The sequence below is a fragment of the Anser brachyrhynchus genome (assembly GCF_964034855.1).
Source record: "Anser brachyrhynchus genome assembly, chromosome: 3".
Lineage (NCBI taxonomy): Eukaryota > Metazoa > Chordata > Aves > Anseriformes > Anatidae > Anser > Anser brachyrhynchus.
In genome coordinates this window covers 39,218,565-39,229,962 of record NC_137696.1, presented here as the reverse complement: position 1 = coordinate 39,229,962, position 11,398 = coordinate 39,218,565, and the positions used below count along the sequence as shown (strand labels likewise).

Below are 11,398 nucleotides of genomic sequence, written 5' to 3'. Positions count from 1 at the left end.
CTACAAAAGGAGCATAGACAATTGTACCTTGTGGATGGCTAAAGACAAGTGAGATGAATCCCATCACAACAGCCTAACCACACCCCTCCTGTGTCAGCCTGCACCCCCATACGACTGAGGTGGGAATAGAGCTGTTTTATGCAAGACACAAAATCGTGCCCTGGAGCAATAATGATGAACAGGAAATGATACCCTGCCCCTAAACACACAAAAGCACTGTTTTTAATTTGAAATAACTTTATTACAGTAGATCTTTCATGCCATGTTTAGCAAAATGGAAACGTTATTCCTAGCACACCAACTAACTATATTAAGTGTTCTCTGCGTGTGAACAAGCCCAGGCAGCAGAAACCCTGGTGTTGCATGCTCTAGTGTAGTGAAAATTTAACTTTTACAGTCAAGCTTACCTCAAACAGCGCAAAGCATATCTGAAGGTCCATAGAAAATAAAGTACGAAGAGATTGTTTGGGGTGAGATTGTAACTGTCATCAGCTTGAGCTTCACTTAATGCGTGTCCAGGACCGGTACAGGACAGCAGAAAGTAATAAGGAAACAGCTAATGCATCAAGTAATTACTAGTGTAACTCAAGAAAAAAAATCATAGAAGGAAGATTGTCCTTGCCCTACAGATGATTTCCAAACCTTAAGTGAGCTCTGTTTTTTTTTCAGGTTCCCCAAGCATTTTTTTCAGGTTTCCTGACGCAAGTCCCTCCCAAGCAGCCTGAAAATCCACAAAAGCACTGCAAGAACACTGTTCCCAAAGATCTCCCTTGAATGTACTGGGTCACTCTGAAGAGGAACACTGCTCCCCAGCTGCCATACTGAGGACAGCTAGTCTCACTTGCTCTAGAAGAGGTAAAAAAAACAAGGGCCTGAGGGACCATCAACCAACTCCTGAACTTCCCTAGAGTTGCAGCAGTGTGGGTCACCACAACAGCCTGGCTGCTGGCAAGGAGGGGAGGCCACTCTTCAGTGTCCCAAAGCTAACGAGATGGCTGGCTCGAAAGATCTCCTCATGATCTGTCAAAAGAGCAAGTTCTCATCAGCTTATTCTACCCAAATCCCTACTAAGACGAGAGAGAAGAGAGGCACCCACAGAGTTAAACTGCAGCTGACTGCAGTACTCTCCAATCAGACCACTCCTTCCACCAAAGATTAAGGCAGAAAATGTGGTTCTCTCCTAAACACTGGGAAAAGAGATAACCTAATATGCATTTCTCCTCCATAGGCATCAACAAAATTCACGTCGACTATATCATTTAGTGACTGGAGACTGTTTTTCAGTTTTGCCTCCCACTTGGTTTTGACGAGATGCAAACCCTGCCCATTCACAGCTTATCAAATTCCAGGATGTTGGCACCAAGGAAACTAAGCCATTTGGACTGAAAATTCAGCCAGGAGGGACCTGCGCCCCTAAAAGATATCCTCCTCCAATGTTTCCTTGCTAATAGCTCTCTAGTGACACATAACACAATTATCTTCCATAAAGGAGAATGATTCCATTGATCCAGCTTCAGTAAAATATTAATGGTACCTACTTCATTATCTCCAGAGAGTTCATTTTTTTTTTAATTACAATATATTAATGTGAAATTATTTAATACAATTTTACAATATTTTGACTTCTGGAAGAGATTAAATAACTAGAGAGCAGTTTTAAAACACTGACTTCCAACATAAATATTCTCTTTCTTGCCAGCTGACGAACCTACAGTCTGCACGGGCATTTAGCCATTTATCCAACTTGAATTCCCTGGGCTTTTCACTTTCCAGTAAGAGAAGCAAACTTACAGAGCACACAGACAAAGGAACTGGGTCAATTTGTTCCCCGATGTAACCCAAATAGATTAAATTGGGATACACCAGAGATTAATTCAACACATGGCATGTAACCTACAAAACGAAAATTCCAAGAAATCTAATTTTTAACACCCCACTAACATTTACCAGAGGCTCTGATCCAGTTTCACAAGTATACGCTTACCATCTCGTGTCAGTCCTATAATGGCAAGTAGCCATTAAGTCTTAACTAGATATGGAGTCAGTTTTTTAAAAGCTACTCTAAACACTAAAGCAATAAATAAAAACAAACACTAAATTCTTAAGGATTATTAGACAATTGCTCACAAAATTCTAAAGAAAGAAATAATTACTATACACTATGCACCATAGATCTTTTCACTTCTAATAAATATTTCTTGCCGATCTGGACAGCAAAGGTAACTTTCACTGTCTCTTAACAACAAAAAGCTGCAACTTAAAAGGCTCTAAACACTACTTATTTTAAGTCACATGCACAGCTTGACACATCTTGGTTATGTCATGGAAGGCTGAGGAGAAAAAGTTTAGTTCACCATCATTAAAGACATTTTAAATGAAAACTATTTTGAGGCAGTTGTTTTTCCTTGCAATACTAGTATCTCTTACACATACTAAATACTGGTTCAGTTTGCTTAACAGATATTTCAAAGTATTTTAATAACAATTATATGGTATTTAACTTTTCCTACACATTATAAAGATAAGCTGGGGAAAAAAAACACCAAAAAACAACTCCACCATTTAGCAGTGTGCATCAGCTCTAGAAAAAGGAATACTTAAGTAACACTTGATAGGGTTCCACAGTTGCCTACTACTGTGGTGTTCTATTATGTTTGCTCAATGCATAAATAGTTGTTGTTTTTTCCCTTCGTCATAACAAAATAAAAAACATGCTCTGTATGGGAGCTACACATGCCTTATTGTATACACAGCAGCTCTTACAGACAGTACTTTGCCCATTATGACATCTATAAAGTGATCTATGAAAATCTTGCCTACCTGATCTTGATACCAGAATTAATTCTCTAACAAAGCAGTGATGATACTCCTATCAAACCAGCATCTACCTCTTTTGTACAGCTCTGCTGGTTTTATAATGGTAAAAGAAATCAGAACCAGAAAACAAAACAAAACAAAAAAAAAAAACAACAACTGATTTTTAGACAACATGGCACACAGAAGTCACTAGCTCTGCATCAACCCGCTCAGTGCTGTAAGGCAGTGGCAATCCAGCTCGTTGTCCTGCTGGAAGGCGCTGTGTCACTTTGCAACAGCTTCAGATTGGGCCCAGCAAGAACAGCCACCGTGTAAGAAATGTGACATTGCCACACCGCTGCTCTTCACAAAGGGCTGCGTTGCACAGAGAAAAGTAGGCAAGGCCAAATTCTAGCAAAACTGCACAAATCAAATAAGCAACACTTAAGGAAGAACAAATGTTAAGGCCAATCTTAGCTTGACCCAAAAGTGAGCTAAAGGTTAAAGTACAAACTAAGCTTTTTTTCCTCAGTCACCCCTTTTTTCCCTTTGTTTTCCTTGCAGTGGATAACACAGCCTTCCCAGCCTCAACCTCAGCTAGACTAAACAGAAAAAAAAAAAGGAGGGTCTAAGAGGAGCATAATCGCTCCATCTACAGGTAGCGATACAAAGGACGTGTAATATACATATTCTTTAAACACCCTATCATACTTCCCACCCCGAGGATTTGGAACCAATGCTACAGCTAACAGCCTAATGTAGGGATAATTACCACAGTATGAAACACCATAGTCTGCAGAAAAAGATCACAAAATTTGCTGCATCTTCCACAAGCTCCTAGACTAACTATATTACATGCATGACAAAACCTCTATTAATAGATCAGCACAGAAATTTACTCACTCAGTCTGCTAAAACTAACGGGAATATCATGAACCTCACCGGGCTAGGATTAAGATCTAACGTCCGTACTTGAGCAAGGTGTCTAAACCCAAACAATGGTCCCGAATAATTACCTCATCCTGCTACTGAAAGCGTACAAGTGACAAAAGAGCTGACCACCCTAGAAGTTAAAACAAAATGTTAGTCAGTCCTATACTTGCATTTATCTGTACTACACAAGTCTGCACTTAGTTCTTCAGGCTACTATTTTATCAAGGCCAGCAAGAAAGTCATAGAAAGCAAGAACTGAAAATAAGAAAAAAATAAAAATAAAAAAATCAGTCTGAAGTATTTCAGTGGCTACATCTGTTTTTCAGTGGCTGCATCAGACGTAGTTTCACTTAACACAATGCAGGTCAGGTCACTGCCTAAGGCAAATGCTTATCTGTTGCTTTATTGTTCACCAAGGAAGTTCTGATGCTGCAAGATGTGGAACATGAATTCATAATGATACAGTGCAACAAACCACATGTAGTCAGCCAGTAAGTGGTGACTGTCACTAACGTGAAATACGATTAAAAGATAGTACAATATTAACAAAATGAGGTATGCTGAGATTACATCTAAAGCTTCCAAATGCAATAGCTCCAGCGTTAAATAAGCCATGAGAAACATCTGGGAGTGTTTGACATAAATGGAAGCTGCAGTCAGTCGTTGGACATCATGTGAAAGTGCTTAAGGAATCACTGGTGAGAGAGATGCTCTTCAAAGGCAGGACAGCATGCATAACATAGGACAATCTTTGGCAACTCACTTTTGCATTGCTAATGCTGACATTGAAGAATACACTGTGATGAAAAGCAAAATAAGCTCTTTGAAAAAGTTGGTGTCATTCTTCGTTCGGATCAACTGAGAAAAAATGTACTTGCTGAAAGCTTTTTGAAAGTTATATATATGATCTGAAAGAACTGCTGAAAGATTACCTGGCATTAAGGCTTGTTGCAGATAAAGACAAACAAAGTCAGAGGCTGCAACGTTCTAAATAACACGGCAACTCCTTCTTTCCAGTTTGCAGGCACTTCATAATGACTAGCACTGGAAGTAGCTGGAGGAAAAAGGCAGGGCTGGAATTCGCTGTACATCAGCCCTTACTACTCTGAGAGGCCTCCCAACAATCTTTTATAACCTAGACTATGCAAGAACATTTTCTTCTGACAAGAGATTCTTCATAGCATAAAAGATAAAGTGATAAGGATAGTCATATGAGCCATCAAAGATGTGGGCTTCAGAATAGAGCAACTCTCATATTACAAGCACAAAGCATCATTTTTGCTAAAAAAAAGAAAAACAGCTGCTAAACTGGCAAACCAGTCTATTTTTTTTCATATGAGTACTTATCACTACATCATTAATAAAATATTTAAAAGCTCTTGTTGAGTTGGCATAACAAAATTTGTATTTCTTGCAAAACTTCGGTAAACGACAAATTTTATACCTGTATCTTTGTTGTGATGTTCTCTTGAAATTTTACCAAGCCAGTATGGTAGTCCAATAACATCGCACACGTGGAAATTAATTCAGGAAATGTATATGCACTGCTTCATTTAGCTCAAAACATCTACTCCAATAAACTCCTACTTTGTGTTAAGTCCCATTACTTCATTTCAAATGCATTATAATTTTTCTGTATATTCAATATGTAAGATATAAAAAAAAAAACTTACTGAATAGCACCATCTTCCATTTAGGTAATATAAAAAAGGATCTTGAGGTTTAAGTTCAATTGCTTTGTCTAGGTGCTCCTATTAAAAAGAAAATCAGTGTCACTTTAGATGTTTGCTTGGCAAGGGTGTTTACTTTCTAAGAGATTTGCTGCAAATCATATACAAATTCAGAAGTTTTCTTCTGCTGCAATTATTTTCTAACATCCTAAATATATTTTAACTAGCAAACCCCTTCCTTATGGAGGAAAACCACAAACAAAATTATTTAACAACTTTGCACACAATGCAACAAGACCACAAATAAACTGCTCAAAACTTCAATCAAAGAGTTCGAAAACTTTTGCCTGAAAAAAGGCAACAACTTAAATTACATTCTTTTTATTTACAGTTAAGTACTAGGGAACTGTCACACACCCAATCAGTGAGAAAGCAACCACTGTCTTTGATAGTTCTTATATGCCAGCACCCATCATTGAAGTCTTTTCCACCCTGTAATACTACTGCTCCAATGAAATGGTACAGGACACAACAAATCGTTATTATAATGTAAAATTCAGGAAATAAAAGGGTTCTGCTGCAGTGAAACAGTAACAGTTAGAAAGCATCCAATATAGTGATTCTTCCAAAACCACTGTCATTACAGGTCATAAATATCTTTATTTCTCTCTTTTAATTTAATGAAGAAAGCTCTTACTGCTCAACCTGAGTTTAAAGAAAAAAGAAATACATTACTTCACCCCTAAGTATTATTTGTCTCAAAATAAATCTCTCTTCTAAAGCTTCATTTTTTTCAGATCTCTTTTCTTTTCTAAGTCAGTCACTAAAATATCTGAGTTATACAGATATGAGAGCCTATTATTCTATCATTTTGTCCACAAACTAATCACATAGGAGCTATGTTTTCATGCTATTATTTTTCCCAAAGCCTTAGCATTGCCAAATGATCCACTTGGATTTCAGAAATTACTTCTGAAGAGCAAAACCTCACTGAAAAGGCAACTAACAACGTGGTTTCTTTTTAAATCCCATCCTTAAACAACTGCAGCACTTCTCTTCTTTTTTTTTTTGTTTCTTCTTTTTTTGTTTTGTTTTGTTGTTGTTCATTTGGTTGGTTGGTTTTATTTTTGTCGTTTTCCCTTTCTTACCTAGCTAGCTGCAGCAGTTGGGGCTTAGCTAACTTGGCACAGCCTGGATGTAGTTAATGCGACACTCCAAGCCCTACCACGGGCTGGATGTGACGGGGACCTGTCACACATCTGCTGCCTCTCACTGATACCCAGAACGGGAGGACACTGGCTTGGTGGGCAGTGGGGAGAAAGCGCCAGAGCAATACTGAGGACAAGAGGTAGGGAGCACGTGCAACAAAAACTGCTAACTAGAATACACATTTACCTCTGAAAGGACAGTGTTAAAACAAACATAACTTATTAAAGGAGGCATGAAGCATGATTGCAGGACTATGTTAGTTCATCACTTAACAATTTGTATGTTTTGATTTTCTGAACAGAATTGTTACTCCCTTTTCCTCTTCCCTTTCACTACAAACTATAACAGAAATCTTGATGTTCCTCCCAGAATCCTACATCAACTTTTTTTTATTTTTTGAAAGCATATAATCTGTTTGCATACATAAAAATAACTTCATTTTAACATCGACACCAAAATAAACCTGTGAGTCTGAATTACTGTGTTGGAAAAAATTCTTTGACACTGTATAAGGAAATAATTTAAAGGAATAGCTTAAACAAAACACCAAAAGCCTACAAAAACATACCTTAAAGAGATAACCATTCCTGATTTTGTTTTGAACACTTTCAAACTGAGACATATAGCCACACATAATTGCAAACCTGAGAGGGGAAAAGAAAAACACACACACATACTTTTTGTGATTTAAATAAACCTTTGATTCAAATTACAAAATATTTCAATACCTAGTTCACAGATTAACAACTGTTTTTCTTCCATCTTGACAGCTGGATAGAAGTTTGGCATGAACTGTACATATTCAGGAGCAGACAACAAAATAATACAAAACAAATAATGGAAACAAGAAGCTTAAATGACACTGTCAATGAACTGAAAAAAACAGGGATTTTTCCGCCAAAATTTCCAGACAGCACCAGCATTGACAAAAGCTTAACTGGACACGTTGTGCTCCAGACTGTGACACTCTGGGAATGTGAACACCATCAGCCACGGTACCTCACCTGGGAAGGCAAATTCTTGAGGCGGGCTCAGCAGCAAGCCACACAAGCCTCAAAAATCATACAGTCATCTTCTACCTTTCTCAAGCATTTCTGTGCATTTCTGAGCCTCTAGCATTCTTTTAATAGTGTTAAAATTATTTAAAAAGCATACAACACATTTTGCTCTTAGAAAATCCCTTCTGCCCTTACCAGCTGTATATTGCTAAGGTGTTTTTTTTTTTTTTTATCTCAGAAATTGTGTACTGTGAGCAGAGATAAAAGAAATGCAAGGTCGTTTCTGTTAAAAAATTGTCTAATTGTTAAACAGGTAAAACTGGAAATATTTTCAGAGATGCCTCTCTGTAGAAAGTTATTTTCTAAGCAACACTGTTGACTTATCGATGCTTCATTTCAACTTTTATTGCTTTGTCCTTATTACTTCAATAGCTACAGAAGCTACTGTTCATAAGGCAGCTCTCCCACGTATGTCAGTCCCACATTTCTTAGGCCTATATTCATTGCTACTACGATAATTTTACATTTCTGTACAAAACTAAAAGAACCACCTAAGATATATTTAGGCAGTATAAACCAATAAAGATGTTTTCTTTTTTTCAGAATTTTACTTTTGCATTAAAAATTTCACAATGTAACATTGAATTTAAACAAAGAACAACCTTAAAAAAGGGGGAAAAAGTTGAAGCACAGAGAAAAACAGGAGAGTTGTGCAAGAAGCTTGTTAAGTTAATGATGCTAACAGAGCCACAATCCATGTGGTGCACACGTTTATAAGCATTACTAAACCTCAGCTTTCTTGAATTTCTTTATATAATGTAATTATTCAAGCTCCAATGAATTCTCATTAAAATGTCACTGTTATCATAACTAATTAAATAATTGTATTACTTACAGTCATACCTAATGTTTTTAATTTAGGAATACCCACGCTACAGGTTATCGTATTTTCAGTCTGCAAGTGTTTCCAGGTAAGGCATGAAAGTCAGAATAATGAGTAGCTGAAGTTGTAAGAGCTCCATACAGCCTGCCAAACGCTGCTGAGCACGATGTAAGTTGTGACCAACAAGTACAGAACAAAACCCAGCTAATGGCAGCACTACTTCTGACGGTTAAATCTGCAAGGGAAGCGTATTTCGTATGGGAAAGAGCTGGGAGGGAGAGAAAAAGCAAGGGGGGGGGGGGGTCAGGAAAGTTCAGGTATTTAGAAAGAGGGGGGAGGCACGGAAACCTTTATTAGGCTTCAGTAACTCAGGCAACGTTTCCCATATTCCCTTTACTCATTAAGTGCTAATCTGATAAACTCAGCATACCATAGCTAAACGGATTGCTGCTACAAAAGAAAACAATGAAAAGCGAACACGCTAATCCAGCACCTTGCAGTATTTCCCTGTCTGTGCGTGACAAGAAAGAGGGCCTTAGTCTAAACCAGTTCAAAGAAAAACTTCTACTTACAGCTAAAATGGCCGGGAAGGGAAATCCCAGTAAAATTTTCAACGAATGAAAAAATAAGCTGACCTACTAACTTGAAAGCTTTTTTTTTTTTCCCCCCTCCAAGGAAAAAATGAGAACGTCTTTCGGTATTAACTTCCTTTTTGTCTCTATTTTACACTTTTGAACTGGGCTATACAAAAAAGAAATTGGCATAAATCTGTTAATTTGATGGCATTTCAGATGCTCATTTCTGGGAGAGAAAAAAAAGTGTTGGGGTTTTTTTTTGGTTGTTTTTGTTTTTTTATTATTATATTTGGTTTTGCCTATAAAGAATTCTTAGACGTTTGAAATGATTTTAAATTTTTAAAAAAGAAGCATAAGAAAGCAAACTTTATTCTCACTGATCCAGACAGTAGTATTAAGAAAATGATCAGCGCAAACTCGGGAGGACCTAGCTAAATACGGTTCCATCTGTTTTGTTTTTTTTTTTTTTTTTTAATTAAATCCAGAAATCGTCTTGCCAGGTCCATGGCACAGCTCTTCGCAAGGCAAAGCAGAAGTGCTGCTGCTGCCCAGATCCTCACCCCGCAGCTGAGCTCCTCGGTCTTCCTCAGCGCCCTGCCCCATCTAGTGGCCACACGCGGAAACATCCAACAACTGAAGGCCCTAGGGGTATTAACTTTTTTTTTTTTAAAAAAAAAAAATACATCAGCATTTTGTCCGCTATTATAAAAACAACAGGGAAAAAAATAAAAAAAATCACATAATAATGATTAAATACCTTAAGAAATGAGAGAAATATATCTTTTGCAAGCAAGTTTTCCTGTTTTTCCTCACAACCGCTGCTTAGTTATGCTCTGTGAAAATCAGAATTAAAATACTCCTATGCTATCTTCTCAGAGAAAAATAAAAAGCTATGCAATACTAGCACTGAAAAGAAGTGAGCTAACAGCTAATGTTACCCCTGCTTAATGTCAACAAATGGCCACAGAAATTCATCAAAATAAGTGTAACGTAGATGGTCATGTAACTTCATTGATACGGATAAAATACTTCTATGCAGATTAATCATTCACAATTAAAACTCTATTATTATTTTTTCCCCAGATCAAGGAGAATTCATGTTATCCCTTCTGGCGTTCCAGAATTTCTATACATATTCTGACAAAATAAGACTGGGAGGGGCATACCTGCTTCAAAAGGAAGAGCAGCAGGTGGATCCAGCAAGTTTTTACATCAAGAATGCTCGCAAGCAACATGAATTTTATAACCACGAATTCAGAGAGATGATACCAACAGCTAGGCTCTGGCAACCACAGCTTATCCATCCCATATGAGATGGATATACAGAAAAGATTTAAAGCCTCCAGTCAAAATTAAGCCACATTAGGACACTCCAAATCCCATTTTACTACTTGGCCTTCGATCCCCTCGCACACATATTTCACGGACTCATATGTTCTGACAGTCTCTGCAATGCAGCCAGACCCCAAAGCTTTCTTTTTAATCTGATGTCAATGAGATATCAATTCCTATTGAATTGCAGGGAGATTTTTGCAACTTATATTGCTGCTTATGACTCCTGTTACATTACTCTTTTAGAGATCAGAGTTTTTGAATTCTTCAAGTTGTATCACTTTGATACAATGATGCATCCTTATAAAAGTATAGCTATTAAGATTCAAAGGAAAAATAAAGCATGAGTTTGCTATCACCTCCCTTATGGGGGTGAGGGTACACCTCACTTAGTGGCTAAGAATGTGAAAGACAGACTGCCAAAGGACAAAGTGCCTGTCAAAGGCCAAGGTGCAAAGTGAAGTGTTCAGGATTTGGGTTGTTGGGTGTTGGCTTTTTTATTTTATCTAGTTTGTTTTGTTTTTACAACTTGGAATGCATCTAAGTCTACACTGTAGAAATTGGCAGAAAAATAGTTTTCATATTAAAAAATTACCAGAGCACTGAAGCTGAGCTCCAGGAAAACATCACATGTAGCATACACTTGCATAGATGGCACTTCCATGAAAAACACAGACATATTTTGGTTAAAAAAAAAAAAGTTAAAAAAATATGAAAGTAAGAACATTGAAGAATTGTGGCTTAAAAAATTCTAACGCAATAAATCAAAACAAGAAAACATGCTGCTGCTAAGGAACATTCACAGAAGTTCATCAGTAGAAAATGTGTGCCATAGTTCTATTTCTGAGACTGTGGAACCCACAACTGAATTGTGTTCCAAAAACTTAAATTTTATTTTTGTAACAGACATTAGTGGTCCTTACAGCTGCAAATATGACCTTCAAAAAATTATCCAGGTATAGTCCTGACAAACCTGGAAACAGAGCGAAATGATAGCTTTGA

The 11,398-nt window shown here is 37.3% G+C and overlaps 1 protein-coding gene across 7 annotated transcripts in view; it reads right to left on the bottom strand.

Moving 5' to 3' along the window:
- The window catches only part of RMDN2 (regulator of microtubule dynamics 2), a 46,779-nt gene that overhangs the window by 15,725 nt on the left and 19,656 nt on the right, over window positions 1–11,398 (bottom strand). For 4 of the 7 annotated variants that reach the window (XM_080584759.1, XM_080584761.1, XM_080584765.1 and 1 more), the window contains exons 6-7: window positions 7,177–7,252; window positions 5,403–5,480 (exon numbers count right to left, since the gene is read on the bottom strand). In XM_080584759.1, coding sequence (XP_080440885.1) covers window positions 5,403–5,480; window positions 7,177–7,252 — 154 coding nt within the window. Of the gene's footprint in view, window positions 1–15; window positions 3,217–3,812; window positions 3,860–5,402; window positions 5,481–7,176; window positions 7,253–11,398 lie in introns of those variants that run through there. The other 3 variants (XM_080584762.1, XM_080584764.1, XM_080584763.1) reach the window with 3 other exon arrangements.